The sequence below is a fragment of the Arachis stenosperma genome, chromosome 3 (assembly GCF_014773155.1).
Source record: "Arachis stenosperma cultivar V10309 chromosome 3, arast.V10309.gnm1.PFL2, whole genome shotgun sequence".
NCBI classification, from domain to species: Eukaryota; Viridiplantae; Streptophyta; class Magnoliopsida; order Fabales; family Fabaceae; genus Arachis; species Arachis stenosperma.
Window position 1 is genome coordinate 9,149,349 of NC_080379.1, and position 20,780 is coordinate 9,170,128.

The 20,780-nt window shown below is 30.0% G+C and overlaps 2 protein-coding genes across 2 annotated transcripts; one reads left to right on the forward strand and one right to left on the reverse strand.

Annotated features, from left to right (window-relative positions):
- The first annotated feature begins 1,102 nt into the window (after positions 1 to 1,102).
- Positions 1,103 to 7,031, forward strand: LOC130970204 (D-xylose-proton symporter-like 2). The gene is made up of 14 exons (XM_057896200.1): positions 1,103 to 1,200; positions 1,825 to 1,922; positions 2,525 to 2,603; positions 2,971 to 3,030; positions 3,179 to 3,245; positions 3,322 to 3,446; positions 4,121 to 4,222; positions 4,342 to 4,710; positions 4,800 to 4,847; positions 4,935 to 4,997; positions 5,662 to 5,742; positions 5,973 to 6,071; positions 6,186 to 6,323; positions 6,732 to 7,031. The coding sequence occupies exons 1-14, from the start codon at positions 1,156 to 1,158 to the stop codon at positions 6,861 to 6,863; spliced, it is 1,506 nt and encodes a 501-aa protein (XP_057752183.1). The 5' UTR covers positions 1,103 to 1,155; the 3' UTR covers positions 6,864 to 7,031.
- Positions 7,032 to 12,968: 5,937 nt separating this feature from the next.
- LOC130965940 (SCARECROW-LIKE protein 7-like) lies at positions 12,969 to 15,795 on the reverse strand. Its single transcript, XM_057890696.1, has one exon. The coding sequence runs from the start codon at positions 15,540 to 15,542 to the stop codon at positions 13,635 to 13,637; it is 1,908 nt and encodes a 635-aa protein (XP_057746679.1). The 5' UTR covers positions 15,543 to 15,795; the 3' UTR covers positions 12,969 to 13,634.
- Between the last annotated feature and the right edge of the window lie 4,985 nt (positions 15,796 to 20,780).

Genomic DNA, 20,780 nt, shown 5'->3' on the forward strand with positions numbered 1-20,780 from the left:
ATAGTTTTACGAAATTTTTAATTACGTTTTTATATTTTTTGTTTTTAATTGAGTTTTTGTACCAATTTTTTTAATTAGATTCATTTTGGTAGTAATTGACTTAATTGTATAGAGACTTAACTAAAAAAAAAATATAGAGACTCAATTAAAAAAAATGTAAAAACTCAATTTAAAAAAAAAAATTGATGCAAGGACTTAATTAAAAAAAAAGAATAAAGACCAAATTAAAAATTTTGTAAAATTATAGGAACCAATAAAGTAATTAAACCTAAGAGATCACATAAAAAAAAGAGATATTGTTAAAAAGATTGAATTGAATTAAATAATGGTATAAAATATTTATGTTATTAGTCGATTAGAATAACCTAAAAATAATAATAAAATTAGGTTGATTTAGTAATTAGTTTACTAATTTATTTAAGTATCGAAATTCAAATTTTACATTGTCCATGCAATAATTCTATTACGGCAAATTAATCCTTGACGCAGCGAATTAATCCTTAACATGCCAGATTAAAAAATACAATAAAAAAACTAAAAATAAGAATTTCAAGTGAACTTTTTAAATTGCTTTTTATTTGAAGGTAATATTTTATTTAAAAAATATAAAATTACATTTAACTTTTGTTACCATCACATACTTGTATAAAAAAAAATAACAATAATATTACATAACTAAGACATGGTAGTAATTAAATTCAATTAAATTAATTTAAGGCCATTGTTATTGTTAAATTTTTGTGACATTTTTTTCCTATTTTTTTCATTTTAATTTTTATCGTTAATATATACAATACAATTTCCCTATCTCTACAATCTTTATAATAAATATTATTTTAATATTAATAATTTTTAACAATTTAATACGCATTTCTGTTATTAATTAAAAAATAATTTAAATACATAATTAATTAATAACAATTATATTTTTAGATAAATATTAAAAATATTTTGTGTATAAAGAATATTTTTTATATAAAATATGGCTTTAGTTTTAATAATATTGTTTAAATGTTATTAAAATAACTTATATATATATATATATATATATATATATATATATATATATATATATATATATATATATATATATGCTTAAATTTTCTACCAACCTTCAGACACAGTCTCTCGAACAGGACTTCAAACTTGAAACCAATGGCGTCGGACCCTGAACAACCTACTCTCTCCTCTTTCCCAAAGGTTCTATCCCTTTCCACTTTCTTCATTCTCCTTTTTCTTTTGGATTATGTCATCTGCTATGTTTAAGTTTTCTTTTGGTTTCTTACAGAATGTATTGGATGAGTGGGAAATTTGAAATTCATAAGCTTTTTTTCTTTTTTGGAAAAAAAAAAAAGTAGAGCAACTTGGATGAGAACAACCATGAGGTCAATGGGTATGGGAAAAAATTTGAACTTGTTGCAGTCATAATGAACTTGAAATCCTTTTTGGTTGCCTAGACTGGATTTCTATTTCCGATTTTGCTAATTGATTCACCGGTTGGCTTCTCTGGTCTTCATAGAAATAAGAGACATCAATTTTTTCCATTTTTTTATTGTTTGGTGCCTAGCAATTATTTGTTTTATGAAAAAATGAGATCATTGTGTGCTTTTTGCTCTTAGTTATTTGGTTGTCTTTGGTAAAAAATAGAAATAAAAAAAAGGAAAAGAAGAAGAAGATTGAATAAAGAATAACTGAATAAGCTGAATGCTTTTAATAAAACAACACATTTTACACAATCATATAAGACCTATTTGTTGATGTCTATGGCCTATTGTGGTTAATTTTGCTTTTATAACTTATGAAATGCATTGGTCTTTTACTTAGGAGAGAAAGCCACATGGTGAGATTGGGAGTGCAAGGGAGCCTCTTCTTAATGTGTCCCATGATTCTGAAAAGTATTCTGTATCTGCTGCGATTTTCCCGTGAGTATTACATTTCGTTTCGACGCTTTCCGTGTTTATGGTTTGCAATGGAAATCTATCATGCATCTGTGATTTTGTCTAAAACATACTATAAATAGCCACATATAGGAGCTTTCAGCTTGCACTATCTATCCAATGATCTTGTTTACTGGGATGAAGAATGTGTTAATCGTGAAGTTTAGAGAATTGCCAATGCATACGACATCTGTTTCGTTTAAATCACAACTAGATGTACAATCCTATGTTGTAGGTAAAGAGAATTCAGATTTGGTTCATCACTGTTTCTCTGAAAACTAGATTGATTCAGTGAGGATGAAACTGGTAGCAGCAATTGACATTCTAATTTTGGAATCATAACAGAACACATAAATATTATGTTCCATTTGATAGCTGTTGAAATACCAAATGTTACCATGAGATTTTATTTACATGGCTATAAATAACCCTTCATTGCATGCTATAAGGTTGATTAAATGTAAATTTTATTAAATACTCTTTCTGTTAAAACTTTTTTATGTCCGTTTAGCTACTTAGAAACAAAAGAAGAGAAAGAATAAGGGCTCTGTCTGTAGTCTTACCAAGAAGTATTTTAAAATTCTCAGGTTTTTCTTCCCAGCTCTTGGTGGGCTGCTGTATGGCTATGACATAGGCTCTACATCGTGTGCAACAATTTCCATTGAGGTACACCTTTATATTTCTACTATTTATATAGTTCTATCTTTCCTTGTCTGCAATGGATCAATGTTGAAGGAAGACTTCTATGGTGAGACAAAGAATCCATTGTGAAGTCTGCTTGCTGATGAGACAACAGCCTAGCCATTTTTGTTGTTCGATAGAACTGGTTTATACAAAGTCCTTCTGTTTATTAAAGTATGATGCATTTTTACTTCCACTATAATTTACAGGAATTAATGTACCAAAGAAAAACCTCCGAATCATATGCTTCTATGCCGACACCTTTTTTTTCCCGGTTGCTTTGACTAATCGTACTGTTAGACTTAACAATTTCGATGGGTTGTTTCATTCTTATACTTTCTTTTGTTTGCAGTCGCCAACACTAAGTGGAGTATCTTGGTACAACTTGTCCTCCATTGAAATTGGTCTTGTTGTAAGTTTGAATTAAATTTGTTCTTTCTTAGGTTATGGCTACAGTTTGTTTCTATTATAATTATAATTTGATCCTTGTTTTTGGTACATTTTTATTATTATTTATCTTGAACATAACATTAGGTATTTGATTTTGATGTCTTTTGCAGACTAGTGGATCATTATATGGTGCCTTAATTGGTTCTGTGTTGGCCTTCAATGTTGCTGACTTCCTAGGTAATTATCGCTCTAACTGGTTATCATTTTATATATCCCCTTTCCTGGGGAAGTTTATGACAAACTTCAATTTTAGGTAGAAGAAGGGAGCTGGTTTCAGCGGCATTGTTATATCTTGTCGGAGCACTCGTGACAGCACTAGCTCCAAATCTTCCTATATTGGTGATAGGGAGATTTATTTATGGTATAGGAATTGGATTGGTATGTTCTTTTTTACCAAACTGATACATCTAAGTTTATTTCTATTAATTTCTGCTTTATCAGGGTAGAAAAACCATCTAGGCAATTTGAGGTGTAGGATTTACTATTGTCATATACAAAAGTAAATGATCATTGGGCCTGCACCAGCACCTAATGCCTTAGAAGGGTGTATGACCAAATGGGTAGAGAATATAATTTATTGAATTCGTTGGAAGAATATAATCTCGGAGAAACTATATCTATGAGACACATTGCTTAGAACTTAGCTTCAATACTTGCTTTAGGATAGAAGCCTTTTAGCATTGAGCACTCTATATATACTGCAATAGGAATAAGTACACTTCTACATTTTCAAGCGAAATCGTGATAGTACACTAAACATATTCAGTCATATATCTTATTCTATCATAATTCAAGTCTAATATTCTATAGGAATGTATTAAACCTTTTTTTTTTGAAAAAAAAGATTTGGTTTGAATCATTAAATTTCGCTGGTGGAATTTATTATTAGGGCATTCATATACTTACCTCCACTTATATTGGTCCTTAGACTTCATATATGTGAGTCTAGTTGCAAGGAAGAGATAAAAGTGGGAAAATGGTTATTTTGCATGTTAATGGCACTCTTAGTTAAAGAGTTTGTTATCTAAAGAATAGACGGTTATCTTTTCTAGGCAATGCATGCTGCTCCAATGTACATTGCTGAGACGGCCCCGTCATCAATACGTGGACTACTGATTTCTCTGAAAGAGTTCTTTATAGTACTTGGGATGGTGGTAAGTTGTAGAACTTTCAATACTCCTACTATTATGGCTTCCTGAGTAATAATAATCTATCAAAAACCTTTCTATATGTAGTTGGTAATATAGAAAATGGTCAAATATCATTTGTGCAGGCAGGTTATGGAATCGGTAGCCTTCTGGTAGACACGGTAGCTGGGTGGCGGTATATGTATGGAGTTAGTAGTCCTTTGGCAGTAATCATGGGAATTGGAATGTGTTGGCTCCCAGCTTCTCCTAGGTGGCTACTTTTATGTGCTATACAGGGGAAAGGGGATGGAGAGAATTTGAAAAGCACCGCAATTCATTGTCTGTGCCGTCTTCGAGGTCAAGCTGTTGATGACTCAGCTCATCGGCAAGTGGATGAAATTCTGGCTGAGCTTGCTTATGTGGGTGAAGAAAAAGAGGTTACTTTTGGAGAAATGTTCAGAGGAAAATGCTTGAAAGCCCTTACCATTGGTGCAGGATTGGTCTTGTTTCAACAGGTATAGCAACTGCTCAAATAAAATAGTAAAAATAATCACAGTTCCCAGATTTTCATTGTATTCACAATGTAGACTGAAATTTGTGACAGATCACAGGACAACCAAGTGTGCTTTACTATGCTGGATCAATCCTTCAGGTATTATATAACACAAATTCATATGATCTATTTATTACCTGTCACTAGTGGAAGTTTGATGAAATTGTAACCCAATCCAATATGTAGAGTGCAGGATTCTCCGCTGCATCTGATGCGACCCGAGTCTCTATTCTCCTTGGTTTTTTCAAGGTAGATTTTTTCCCCTTATGTTGCAATACCTGAACAACTTAGTTAGCAAGGAAACTTTTTGTCAGTTTTATTAGTAAGATGTGGGTGAATGTTTTCTAAAAAATGCAAAATTGCTGGATTGGGTATGAAGTTATTGTTCAAGCTTTGTCAATTCTCATTTTTCTGTAACTCTTCTCTTGCTCTGTTACTGTGCAATGAGCTAACTGTATCTTCATGCTGTATCCATAAGTTTGTGTCTTAATGTTGCTTCTTTTGTTAAAACGGGAGAGAATTTTTTTTTAGATTTGAAGTTTTAAAATATTAGAATTGTAGACTTTTGATTGGCACTCCCTTCAGTATTTTCTTTTTCAATTGATTGCATTTTGTCAAATGAAAGAGCCATGTTTGTCTATTCAAAAGCAGTTCATACTCTTTTGGAATCAATTGTTGCTAAGAAACAAACTCTTCTCATTTTCCCATCTATACAATGCAATGCGACACATTTTCAACAAGAGAAAAGGGAAAACAAAGAAAAATCATGTTACAACTTGTTCCCATTGTCCTTGTCCTTGTTTTCACTGCTCTTGGTTTCCCTTTTGTTTTCTTGTCAAATTTATGAGCATCTTCTCCTATCCAGTCAGTTTAATACGTTCTGTGCGACTTATTTGTTATGTTTGTGTTCTAGTTGATTATGACCGGAACTGCTGTCGCCGTTGTCGATAAAGTTGGAAGAAGACCTTTACTACTGGGAGGAGTTTCAGGGATGGTCAGTTCCTTCTTATCTCAGACTTTAGTTTCGGTATCAATATACCAATAAAAAGACTCTTACTTGTATGTTGTATTGAGAGAGGGATGAATGTGCTAAGCTCTCCTGTTTGCATAACTCAACATCAACTTAGCAAACTATAAAAAAGATATGATCATGATACCAGATTTCCGACCATGAACCATGTTCAAATTTCATGAACTCATCATATATGTTAACTTGTGTTGCAGGCAGTATCTTTATTCCTTCTGGGTTCATATTACATTTTCTTAGATGATGCTGCAGTCGTTGCTGTAATTGGTCTGCTGTTATATGTTGGCTGTTATCAGGTGAATAGACATCCTCTTGTTCATTAAGGAATATCATTCTTCTTCATATAGTGCTTATCTATTTGATCATGCTTATACCATTTTGATTTACCATCATCTTGTTTTTTCGTCCAGATTTCGTTTGGTCCAATTGGTTGGCTAATGATATCAGAAGTTTTCCCCTTGCGCTTAAGAGGTCGCGGACTAAGTATCGCTGTACTTGTTAACTTCGGCGCAAATGCTCTTGTGACATTTGCTTTCTCCCCACTGAAGGTGATTAACATCTTCAATCCCTTTATTTTTCAACAAGATTTTGGAGACCACAAAAACATACTACTCCCTCCATTCCCTTAATTCGATCACTTTCTGATACATCCTTCTATAATCCTTCGATTATAGAAGGATGTACCAGAAAGCGAAAGTAAATTAACCGATGACGGTGCAATCAGATGATTACCATATTTTACAGAGATCTAATCTTGCACATCATAAAAGGGCAGCCTGGTCCGGGGAAGGGCCGCAGCCAAAGAGTGTATTATAGACAGTCTAATCTCATAATTACATCAATAGCTAATTCTACAGCTTGAATCCGTAACCTTGAAGTCACATGGACACAACTCAACCAAAACACATCATTAATTGAAATTGCATGTCTGACTTCTTTTTTTTCCCTCCCTGCAGGAATTACTGGGAGCAGGAATTTTGTTTTACATATTTTGTGCAATAGCAGTGGGATCTCTTGTATTCATATACTTCATTGTACCTGAAACCAAGGGACTTACCCTTGAGGAGATTGAGGCCAAATGTCTATAATCAGAATCACCTTGTAACTTCTTCATATCTAGTTGTACTTGTACTACTACTGCAAATTCTCTTCAAATCAATGTTTTGTTAATGAAACTTATCATGTAGATGTAAACAATTTGCAATGATGTATGTTGAGTTAATTATTATGGATGAATGTATTACCTATTATATTAATCACTTTAATTTGGATTCCCAGCTTCTCTTGTCTCAAAAAGGAAGGGCATGAGTAATATTATAATATTTATAAATAAAATATGCATTTTTTTTAATTATATACTAGTGCTTATCTTGTTAAAATTTGTGCTTATCTTCTATTAACATTGTTTTTTTTCCCTCAAAATATGAAACAATCAAACAACTACTCTTCATATGATAGTGTTATGTTAACTAGTTAAGTACAAAAAAGAGTGTTTTTTAGCATATTATTGAATGTGGATAAACATTTAAAAAGGAATTTACGTCAAATACTTTTCTTCTAATTTCTTAATTGTTACATTTAATTCATAAAAAAATATTGAAATAACAAAATAATCAACGAATTCTAATATAGATCTATAAGATCCACCTGTTTTGAGTAGGTTCCATTACTTATATTATAAGATTTTAATAGATATCGAAAATGTTAGGTAATTTATCATTTAAAATTGTGGCATAACTAGTGTTATTTTGTACAAATTTTTAAAAAGATTTATTTCTGAAAGGGAAATAGAAGGAGTAAGATTTTACAGCAGAAGGGTGCAGCCGTGCAGGATGCATCAATAATAATGGAGTGTGTGTGAAAGTGAGAGTGACACCAATATAGTAATCATGACATCATGAGTTTCAGAGTTGGTAAATGGTAAAAAAAATTATTACTCACGTGATGATGTAATTTCTGGTAATTTTTGTATAAAAATAATTGTTGAAAATTATTAAATAATTATATAATAATTTTGAACAAATAATGTTACATAAAGATAAGTAATCGTAAGGATCATGGTCTATAAAAAGTAGAGTGTGTCACGGAAAGAAGCGTTACGTTACGTAACGTATAGAAATTGGAAACACGTAAAGTAATAATAATGTAAATGTAACGCAGTAATAAGAGACAGAAGCACACGACGTGTGACAGATAATGTTAGAATGAATGAATGAATGAATTATTATTGGCATTGCTCAGACCTCAGAATTCTTCAGATGGTAGCTTCAGTCAATCATTTGAGTCTACAAACCCTAACACCTTTGTAGGTAACTAAGCAACTCTACCTCCCTATCCCTATAACCCTATATTCCCTTTATTGTCTCCCTCGTCGTCGTCATCATCATCATCCCATATTCAATTCTTTCATTTCATGATAAGTAAATAAATGCTTCCTAGTTCCTATCAACTACCAAAATCCAATTACTTCGTTACTTATCATTATTCATTAGGAATGGAAACAAGTTAGGTCATTTGTCTAGTAATTAATTTATTAATTTGTTTAAGTAAATATTATGAGTTTAAATTTTATTTTGTATATAGAGTAATTTATTAATGAATAACAAATTGTTAAATAATATTTAATATTATAGCAAATTAGTTCTTGACTTGCTAAATTAAAAGATACTATAAAAAATAAAAAATTATTCTTATTATTTTTGGACTAAACTAATAAAATTTCACATGATATTATCGTGGATTTAATTTTGATGCTAAACTCTTTTACACAGTTTCAATATTAAAAATAATTATTTTTTATACATTATTTTATAATTATATATATAAAATTATTTTATATTAAAATTAAATTCTATTATAGTATTCATAACATCAAATTATATATTATTTATTATTCATTAAATTAAAGTAAATTAATAATTGAAAGTAATTAAATAATTTAATATATTTGACTAAATTATCATTTAACGATTTTAAACTAGTAACTTTACATGAAGTTAACTACAGCTAAGTTAGAAAGAATAAAGAAAATATAGAATTGTCGAGAACCCTTTAAATCAAGTAGTAATGTAATGGAATATATAGAGTTGAACATAGTAAAATAAAAAATTGAAAGATTTCATTGAAATTATTCATTTGGAAATTTTCGAAAAAGCTAATCATAAATTCTTTTAATACGACCTAAATAAGCCTCACTTACTGGTATCTCAGCAATTCCTCCTGTTATTTTTACTGAGCTTCTTTGATTAAATTATCATCTAACGATTTAAAACTAATAATTTCACATGAAGTTAACTGTAGCTGAATTTTTGCCTTAAAAAAATATAATTTTGTTATATTTGAATTTTAACATTTTATTTTTAAATAATTTAGATTAAGAGAAATATCATTAATATAGAAAGAGAATATTGTTATTCAAAAAAACAAAAATTAATGCATTTATTTTCATTGAAAATTTAACACGTTTATTATAATTTTTCTATATAAGTGAAAAGGAAATGCATCATGTGCTGGTGACTTGGTTAATAACACGCATGATTAGTCATTCATTCTTGTGTTTGCTCATAAATCACAAGTTCTACTTCTAAGTAAACTATTGATACCTGGAAAAGGAAAGGGTCTACAAGAACACGTCAAACATTGGAAATGAATGTTCATATATATGACACACTCACTATTGCTTTTTCATATATATCTGTGAGTTCTGTCCAAAGGATTAATATGATTAAAATAATTATCAAATATCTCATATTTATTTTTAAAAAATATAATAATTAATTAAATTTATTTTTTGGAAATTGGATAATGACTCGTAGAAAATTTTGAAAATAAATAAAAATATCTTTATATAATATTCAATTTTTTTTAGACGGGGGTACAGATTACCTGGATTTTAGACGATTTGCATGCATATCGCCAAAAATAAAATTGTATATAAAGATGTTTTAATTTATTTTGAAAAATAAAAAATTATTTTATTTTATTTAAAAAAATTCCCGACTCATATCATCAAATAATTTAGTCACCCAAAGAAAATATCATAAAATAATTTGTCACATGTTATTATTTGAACTTTTTAATTTTAATATGGAGAGAGGGTTGGTGTATAATAGGATTATGGAGGTATATAGTGTTTCACCAGGGTATGAGGACTATGCAAGTCAAATCGGACCGTTCAATTGAAAGTACTGTAATCGAACGGACCGAATATAGACAGTACAGAAAACCTTGAATTCGATTTGTGTACTGGCTCCACGTGACACGCATGCGGCTGGGCTCCAGTTGGCTTCGATGCTTCTAGAAAACCCTGATTCCGATTTTAGTACCCACGAAATTTTGCTCTATCCAATTTGTGTCCCTCTCTCTGTAATGAAATCAAACGATCCGATTTTTTCTCACTACAACAAAAAATTGAACGCTGTCACAACAATGTATATTCCTCCAATACTCCATAAGTCAGCATAACTCACATGTCAACCTCATAAAAAAAAATTAGCCTTATTATCTTACAAAATGAACAATCTACCTTCTATTTTTTTAAAATTAATTTAAAATATGTAATCTTTTAAAAATTAAATAACGCACAAATAATTTTTAAAATTTATTTTAATTATTAACTCTATTGCATCATTTGTGTGTATAAGAAGAAACAGAGCAATGCATTGGACATCGAGAAAAGGCAAAACCATAAGATGACCCTAATGCATTATGCATAATACACAAATGACACAACATCAACAACCGAAAATGACTCCCACTACTTCATTCACTCACCAATGTTTTTAAGTATAGATAATTTTAATTTTAATTATGGATATAAATATAAAAATTAATTTAATTATGATAAAGATAAAAATATAAAAATATTGATTTTTGTTTTTTATCTGTATATTTTTACATTAGTGTCAGAATCTTAAAAATTCATGATTGAGAAAGCTATATATTTCAACTATGAACACAAGATAATTTTGTCACCATACAGAGTATAACACAAGGATGAGAAATAGCATTGACAAATTGCATGAAAATGAACAAGGATGAAACAAAATAAAACCCATTTTATATATTAGTTAGAGAAATAATTATTAAGTTAATATTATAAGAGTGCAAGACAGCTCAAATTATTACGGATAAGCTCCTCAAACTCAAAGATAAGAGAATAATGGTTGAATCAAATATGAGAGAAATATTGATCTATTATTGCTACTTCTCTTAAATTTCCACTTTCACACTAGTATAATTTATTTTGATATTCACAACACTATATGAACTATGAAGAAGTCAAGGAGCTAAAAACTTCATGGGTCCACTCCCTTGTCATCGCATTAATTAACCATTTCTCCAAAATTGTGGTCTCTTCTTTTGAAATTATTTTAGAATTTAGAACACTCCTTACCACAATATAGAAAAGATGAAATAAATAAGAATAATAGAAATTGCAATCAAATCAATTCTACTAAACAAATTAAATATCTAAAAATGAGATGCCAAACCAAATGTATAAATAACATTTTTTGTTCTAAAATCATTAGCTTCCAAAGAACCATAATTTAGCCTATGTAAAAGAGGCAAGGATAGTAGAGACATTATGTTGGTAATGGTAACTAAAGCTGTTTGATAACAAGTTTTGGCTTAGGCCTTACTACTTACTGATACCATTTTCCATTTTTCTTGAATCATGTACAGAAATGTTACCAAGGTAAATCATAGTTGTGATAATGATAATATTGATAAGGTCAATTACAAGTATAGAAATACAAACTAGAAACCATGTTCTAGGTTGGGGCTACTAGATGCATTTTTACTAGAAAATTCAGTCACTACAGCTTAGCCTCTAGAACTAGAAGCGCTTCATTTGCATAAATAACCATTGCTTTTATGATCATAACTCATAAGGGACACCAACAGGGAGGAGAAACCTAAAAAGTTTTGGAGGTGCTTTTGGATCAATATTGATTTTGACAATAGTTAACTTGTGTAAATACACAAGAGAAGCAAACAACCAACCCTATGGCAAACCAAGCTGAGCTGGAACTGATTGAATTTGCTAATCTCCAATATCTTCCTTCTTCTGCATCAAAAAGTCAAAAAAGTTGCAGAAAAAAGAATTCAATTAACCACAATGAATGGTCCCAATTTAAAGTAATGTTCTCCTTGTGCCGATTTAGCAATTCCCCAACTTTTTCAATCTAATTAGCTGTTCATTAACAAAATTTTATAGAAAAGCTCCAATGGAAATTAAGCAAATAAACTAAAAAAATGGATGATGCACATAAATACATGAGTAATCTAATATTAGAAGCACTTGGGTTTCATTTCTGTCAAGTGGGGTAATGCTATTCTAAGATTAGGGGATGGTACTTGATGAGTTATGAACTACCATTTAAAGTGGGGAAGTAGGACACAAACCCAACCTCACAAAGTGTGTAGTCTACATTTATGGGACCTTTTTTTTATTTTTTGAATAAATCAGGTCCAATTAGAGAAGGTCCTATTCACAAGTCACAACCTTGAATGGTCACAATCACTCACTCAGAAACAGGAACAGCAGTGCCAAGTCTTCCATGTCATGCTCAAGCCAATTGTTTTATGAAGCCTCTAAATAGGTTGATTTCAACTCTCTCCCATCTCTGTTGTGCAGGAAGACATGGAACTTTGATTGCAGCATGAAAGAGACAGACAACAAAGCTATTAATGTGGCCCCATAGATTTGAGAGAAAGACCAGCACCACTTGCAAGAATGAAAGCTAAGCAAAACTTACATAAACCAAAAAGAAACAAACTTTATTAAGATTGGCGTGCAGGTTAATAATAGCAGCTCCAAATCAGGAAAGAAAAATGCTTCTTCCTACTGCATACTGTTTAAGTAATCAATTGCTTCAAAGTTCCAACTGTGTGTGTTAATAATTGGAAGATATGTGTCCACATACACACCCTTTACCATTGGATAGACCCTTCATCCAATCCAATGGTGAAAAAGGGTTGTTTGTTTAGGGAAATGAGTACAAAGAATTGCTTCTCTAAAAGGCAGCACAAACTAAGTTTATTGACAGCACACAATTTTCATGCAACATCAGCAAACACAGCTTTTCATCAATAATCAAAATCACAGGGGAAGACGCTGGCTGATATAGATCATTAACCAGCTTTTCATCAATAATCAAAATCACTGGGGAAGACGCTGGCTGATATAGATCATTAACCGCTATGCAGGAAATTGAACTCAAGAATGTATTATACATTGAATGAAGAATGAACCAATTTTGCATACACAAGGTAAATTACTAAAAATGAGACCCAAGTTTTGCACCTTTGCAACTAGCAGAAAAAACTGATAAAAAAACACTAAAGCTATAACTCCTATGATAAAAAGAAAAACCTTTTTCTATTTAGACGAACTTAAATCCATAACAACAAAATCAAATTTACATTGTCACAAGGCAAGCAATGGGAAAGAAATGTTTGTTCGTTTCTTTCTTCCTTCCTTCCCATTCCCTTGATCACACTAATTGTCCAGTCAATTCTTCAACCTAGTAAGTAATAACACTGCCAAATCAAAATGCTACACAAAGAAAAAAGGACACAAAGTGAAAAAAGAAGGGAGCAAGGTGTGGAACTAATAAAATCAGAATGGCTTAAAATACAGCATGATTGGTAATCCTTCCCAGAAGCCTTGCATTGCAGTGCCATAACATATCATATTATCAAATCTGAGTTAACTCCACCAACCAAAAGTTCAATTGAAGCGCCTAGCATGATCATCAATGTGCATATATAGACAAATTAGTTGTTCCACACCAGAGAAAAAGGACCAGGTGGAAACCCCATTTTTCCATTTCAAAATCCCCAATATAACACCATTAACGCCATGAAGAAACAGTCAAGAGAGGAACATCTTTCCAAGCCAGGGACAAAAACTCAGGTTTAGACTCAACCAATGAATAAAGAGAACTGTAACTGTAATTCCACAGAAGGATCTTAGCTTGACTAATTGCATAATGGCTGAGACTAACTGATTCAAAACCACAACTTTCCATGAGAACCCTCCACTGCTCCTTATCCTCCATTCTTTCCCTCACAGTCCCTGGCAACCCAACGACACCGGAAATTCTGCGGCCAAATAGATGCCGCTCCACCTGCATCCTCTCAGGGGAATCAGGTGCCATGTTTGGCTCAAGAGACTCAAACACAGATGAGTAATATCTCAAAGCATTCTTGAACCTTTTCATGAATCCACCACGGGTCAAACTAGCTTCATACTCACCAAGAGTCACAATCTTAGGCCTCAATGACTTAGCCAAACGAAGTGCAGCCTCAACAGCATCTGGGGTCTCATCAAGAAGATTGTACAACTGAAGCATGAAGTTCACAGCCAAGGCCTCATTTGGATCAACACAGAAGCTACTCTCATTAAGCTCGTGAATAGGGATTAGAATAGGCCTAAACTCAAAGTTCAACTCAAGAAGCTTCGCAAACTCGGATAAACGATTTCCAGTGGCACTAAGTGAAGCAGCAGGGGAAGTTCCAAGAGCCATAGCCGGTATCCCTGAGATCCTTATGCTCTCAGGCTTCCCAGAAGAGCGTGTAGCAAATGCTTGCAAAAGTGCAGCCCACTGAATCCCTTGAACAATCCCAAAATCAACAATGTGAATCCTTGAAGTTCCTTCAGTGGCTTCAAGAATAGCTTGGTTTGCAGTTAAATGTGCAAACTTTGAATAAGGGCATGCATCATTCAAAGCCTTGTAACACAGTGTTAGCTCCTCAGAGGTAGTGGCAGTAGAAGCAGCTTCCACCATTGCCAAGTTCTTATCTTTCTCCCTCTCATAGGTTAATTTTCGGGTCAAAGCTTCGGCGAAGTAAAAGGAAACTCTTTGGATTGGGTTTCCGTTTTGGGACACCGATTTTCTCAACTGGCTCAGCGACTCTGAAGCTTGATCCGGTTCCGTTTCCGATAACAGAGCGCACTCTGTTAGCGCTTTCAGAAGCGGGTGCGACGAATCAGGCTCCGGCAAGCTCGAAAAGCCGCCTTGGACTGTGACCGGAGCCTGCGGTGGTGCCGGCGGAGAAGACGGTGCCATTTTCGGAGCCTCTTTGACGGCGGTTGGCGGAGGCAGTGGCGGCGGGGTTGCCCACGTGGCCGGCAGCTGAGCCTGTTGGAGAGATACACCGGTGGCTGCTGCGGTTGTTGTCACGGCGGCGGTGTGAGGTTCCGACGAGAATATCACTCTGTTGAGATCCGAAGTCGGTGACAAACGGGTCGGACAAGTAGTAAACGGGCTAGAACCGTAAAGTCCGAAATCGGAATTACCGTTGTGCCACGCCGCCGCCGCCGCTGGGATCGTTGACGTGTCCGTCGAATCTCCCGCGGCGGTTGCCATGAGTGTGTCCATCCACTCATCGGAATCAAAAGTGGCGGCGGCGAAATCAGAGAACCTGAAGGAAGAAGAGGAATGAGGCTCCAATGGAGGAGGGAAGTGAAAAGCTGGATCCGGGTTGTCGGGTCCTGACCCAACTTGGAACGGGTCGGGAAAATCATTGGTTGGTGTGAGAGGGAACCCCAAAGGAGGTGTATTGTTCCATGGATGAAGAGAAAGAGGATTAATACCCAGTAAGTGTTGTTGGTTCTGCTGCTGCTGCTGCTGTTGGTGGTGGTGGTGGTGGTTATGGCTATGGTGGTTGTGTTGTTGTTGCTCTTGTTGCTGCTTCTGCTTGATGACTTGCTGTGCAATGGCCATGAGGTTTCCACTGTCTGCACACATGTACGCCATGATGGATATAAGGTGTTTGATGAAATGTTTCTGAATGAATCACATTCAAGAAAGGAGAATAGTGAATAGTGTGTGAAGTTTGTAGTAATAATAGAAGGAGTAGAGTAGAGTGGAGTAGAGGAAGAAGAAGATGGTATGAGAATATATTATATAAGGTGTTTGTGTGAATGACGCTGTATAAATTAGAGAATGCAGATATAGTGTTTGTGAAAAGGGCGAAGAGAAGAAGAGGGGGTTTTGTTTGTGATTGAGCCGTTGAAGAAAGAGTGAGGAGTGAGTGACTTTGGAGGCTAAGAAGAAGAAACCAAACACAAACCTAAAACGACAACTTGATTAAAGGTTTTCCTAAAGACAGTAGACACCATCCCCCTTGGTCCCACTCCGAATTTCCAAACACCCTCTTCCATTATTTTTTTTTTCCCCACATTCACTGTTTTATATGTTTTTTTATAAAAATATTATGAACATACAAAAAATTAATTATTATTTTTTTAACAATTTTAATAATATGCTAATATGTAATTTAACACATACGTAAAGTTATTCGATACTATTAATGTATTAAAATTAAATTTATATTTATTGCGTAGATTTTTTTTAGTTTAAAAGTGATTATTAATAACAAAAATTTATATTATAAAAATATTAAAAAATTATACACAAAAAAAATATAATTATTCTTTTGTAAGCATTATCAACGAATTTAAATTGTATTTTAAGTATATTTTCTGTCCAAATAGATCCAAAATATGTCCATGTTAGTTTTCATTGTGATACTTATTTACTGCCGTTTCCCCATGTCAAAAACTTACGGTTACCCTTTCTTGTGAAATTGTAGAATTGTATAATGAAATCCACCTTATAATATATTTAATTTAATTATCTTGCTACGTCACGATTTCTTTTTTATTAAGATATTTACAAATATAATTTGTTAATTACTTTTTAAAGAGTCATGCTATGTAACTAGGGCTGGAAATGAGTCGAGTCAAGTCGAATTAGACAAAACTTAAGTTCGATTCACAAAAATTAAGCTGGCTTCATTAGTAATCGAATTTATTTTATAAACTCAAACTTAACTCAACGAAAACTCACGAATTAACTCGAACTCACGACCTAAGTCAAATAATAGAAACATAATTTATAATTCTATATCAATAAATTATAACTTATATATTAAAAAATATTAAAAAATTAATTTTATATATTATTTATTTATTAATTATAAATTTTGTATTTATATTCTATCTTAAAATTATATATAAAAAATAATTATAAAATTTTAAATAATTAAAAATATTAATATATATATATAATTATATATTATTATTTTATATATATATATTAAACTATTAATATATATATCTTATATATATTTAATCTTTTTTTAATATTATATTATATATATATATATATATATATTATATAATCTACTAATAAATTAAATTTATCTAAGATGGATTCATTTAATTTATGAAAACAATTTTAAATTTAAATTTGACTCGCTAACTCAGTAATTCAACCTATCAAATTATCAAATTATTAATAACTTGAATTCAAAGTAGCTTATGAATTGACTTGCAGCCCTATGCAAACGAGAGGCAGAGCTCTACTCGTTTCGGCAGGGTCTTAATATTTTAATTTGAATTAAAATTTGTCGTTTTGGTTTAAGATTTTAATAAAAATGTTTGTTATGCATAAGTGATATAAAATGAGATGACAATACTACAGTGTACTCCTAATCCTTACACCTCCACACTTTCATTGGTTGATATTCATCTCAATTTTATTTTAATTGTTTAATAAAATATAATATTTTATTTTACATTTTTTAAATAAAATTTAAAAAAAAAAGTAAAAAATCATTAAATAATTAAAAATTATACTTTATCAAACAATTAAAAAAATTTTAAAAATCCACTTCTGTCTAAGTGAGAATTACATTTAACAGAATATAAAATAATAAATAAAATGTAATTAAATAATATTCTTACTTTTTTTGTTTATACTAGGGTATTTATTTTGCCAGAAATCTAATCATTAATCCCTCAAATACTGTATAAAAGTAGACGACTTCCTAAACAAATAAGCTCCATTCTTATCTTTCTATGAGTATTTTTGCTAATAAAATTAAATTGTATTTTCTATCCCAAACAAACAAGCTCCATTCTTATCTTTCTATGAGTATTTTTGCTAATAAAATTAAATTGCATTTTCTAAAGGCAGTAACTTGACCTATATATAAAACTTGCATAATATATTAAATAGAATAAACTACTAAAAATGCATTTAAATAATTTTGTTATTGAAAAAAATATGACTAAATTTTATTATCGATAAAAATACTTTTAAATAATTTAAAAACGTGATAAAAATATTTAATATTAAATTTATATTTTTAAAAATATTTAAAAAATTAAATTTTTATGTATTTTTTGCAAACAATGATTAGAAAAATAAGATGTTATTGTTGTTAAAAATTGGTGATTTTTCGTTAAGTATATATTTTTTTGTAATTTTTTAAAAGGATTGTTAGTTGTTGACAAAAAAATTCATAAAAATATATATTTAACGAAAAATCACTACATTTTAAAAATAAAAATATCTCATTTTTTTAATTATACCCGTAAAAAATCGTATCAAAATTTAATTTGTAAATTATTTTTGAAAAATACATATTTAATATTAAATATTTTAGTCACAAATTATTTAAAGATATTTTTGTTGATAACAAAATTTAAGTATATTTTTTATCAACAATAAAATTATTTGAGTGTATTTTTGATAATTTATTAAATATGTATTGGAATTTTTTCCTTGGAAAAAATGTTAGTCTATTTCTCATGAGCCATAACTTTTATTATTCTGATAACACGATACTATCAATAGTAATAATACTACGGTCCATTTTAAGGTCACGCAAGAGTTGAGAGTAGTCACTCAAATGTGTTTTTTAACAAATTTTTTTTCGATAAATTTTTATTATTTTCAACTTTATTTTCATTAAATAAATTAGTTATTTCATTCTCTTTTAATCAAAGTTTTAATGTACAAAATAGACAAATAAATTTTATTAAGATAATGAAATTTAAAATAAAATATTGAATAAATTAATCTCCTTTAAAATAAAAGAGAGATTATATATTAAATAGAATACTTCAAAATTAATAAAAAATAAAAAATATTAAAAAATAAAGTATTTGACCTAAAATATTTTGAAAGAAAGATAATGAGGAATGTTTTAATAAAGAGTAAAAATTGATTAAAAAAATATAAAAATTGTAATCAATTTGATGAAAATGTGCATTTTACATAATATTTTTATTTTTTATTATAAAAAACTTTATTTTTTATTAAAAATACTTTTTACCGAAACAGGATACAAGAAAAAATAGGCAAAGGAAAAAAGCAATCACTAGAAGCATATTTGAATGTTCACGTGAGCACTCACGTGAGTCCCAATCTTATTAGCTGAACCGATTCCGACTCAACTGTAGTGGTCCACATGCAATACAGAGCAAGTGGTTAGCTGACACAGACTTACGGTCAAACCATAGGGTAAATTAGAGTAAAATGATAAACAAATTTGTAAGAATTTAAGCTTTAGATAAATTAATCCTTAAAAAAATTAATAAAATTTTTTATAATATTAAATATGAATATATTATTTTTCAATTAATTTTTATAATTAAGATAGAATATTTTAGTTTAAATTTAATCTTTTTATGTCTATTATTATAAAATATCTCATTGATATTTCTTTTTAAAAATTAATTTGTCTTGAAGTATAAATATTCAAAAATTTATTTATTATTCTAATAAAAAAAATTATATAAATTTTCATACAGTATAATTAATATATATATATATATATATGAATGTTATTTTACCTTTTTTAAAGTAACATGTAAATTATTCTCTTTGATGTGTCACATTCTAATTTGATATTTATTTTAATATATTTGTTATATATTTAATAAAATATTAATTTAAAAATTTTCTTATATTAACTAAACTCTAAACTAAAATATTAATGTGACAAATTAAAAATAAAAACACAAATTAGTATCATCGTAAAAATTTTTAATTTAAAAATTTTATCGTGTCAAATAGATTTTAAATTTTGAAATTTATTCTATACAATTTGGTTTCGAATTATATGAAAAAAAAGAAAGAAATTAAAACACTTTAGATCTTATTTTTTAAAATTTAATGTAACTAGTTTATAATTATTTTTTATGAAAGTGTGAATTTTTATTTAATTTTTGTTAAAATCAGAGATTTTGTGTAAAAAATAAAAGAGTAATATATAATATTATTTTTTAAATATTGTGTTAAATTTTCAACAAATTTTAATGATCCAAAATTAATTTTTTATTTTTTATTTTATTAGATAAATTAATCATTCAATAAATTCTACTAAAAATTTAAAATAAATAAACACCCATTAAAATATAACATATTAAAAAAAGTAATTTACATATTATTTTAAAGATAATAAATTTATCATATATATATATATATATATATATATATATATATTCGATCATTTGAGCGAATTTTGAGCATGTTCTAACTTTTATTGATTTCCGTGTAGAAAAATTTTAATTTGTTACTTACTTAGTCAAAAAATAATTTCAAACTATCCTAGAGGAGCTCAGAACAATGTTATTAGACACAAGTTTTAGAGCTAAACTTAACCCATACTTTGAATTCAAGTTTTAATTTACACCGTTAAAATATCTTCAGCTTTAATTGTTTTTTTTTTTTGGTGACCTTCAGCTTTAATTGGTTAAATATCTTTTTGATGACGATGAATTGAGGAAAATTTACAGCAATAAAATAAATCACTATCAATATTATTCATTTGTCCTCGGGCAATTTTCTCTATATAAATATTTCTCTATATAAATATTCTCAATTTATTTAAACACTACCACGATTTAAAATATAACACTTTGTCTAAACGTTAGAACGAATTCCAAATCTACTAAAAGTATAAACGTTAGAACGAATTTCAAATATTATTATATCTGAAAAATCCATATATTTGCATTATTTTTTTTTTATAGACTACACTTATCAAATCTAACTCGATCTGACTAGATCAAATTACTCGTTGAACTGCACAAATATTAAACCCGATAAAAGCTAATTTGACTCGGTCGATTTTTAGCAAATCCAATACCTTAGTTGAATTGTATAACTCGACCGAATCAAATTTATTTTTTAAACCCA

Bases quoted from the DNA above. Each gene is read 5' to 3' on its own strand.
- LOC130970204 (XM_057896200.1), top strand. From the start codon at position 1,156: ATGGCGTCGGACCCTGAACAACCTACTCTCTCCTCTTTCCCAAAG. The intron at 1,923-2,524 runs GTGAGTATTACA...TAAAATTCTCAG, and splicing joins GTATCTGCTGCGATTTTCCC to GTTTTTCTTCCCAGCTCTTG. The intron at 2,604-2,970 runs GTACACCTTTAT...TTTTGTTTGCAG, and splicing joins GTGCAACAATTTCCATTGAG to TCGCCAACACTAAGTGGAGT.
- LOC130965940 (XM_057890696.1), bottom strand. From the start codon at position 15,542: ATGGCGTACATGTGTGCAGACAGTGGAAACCTCATGGCCATTGCACAG.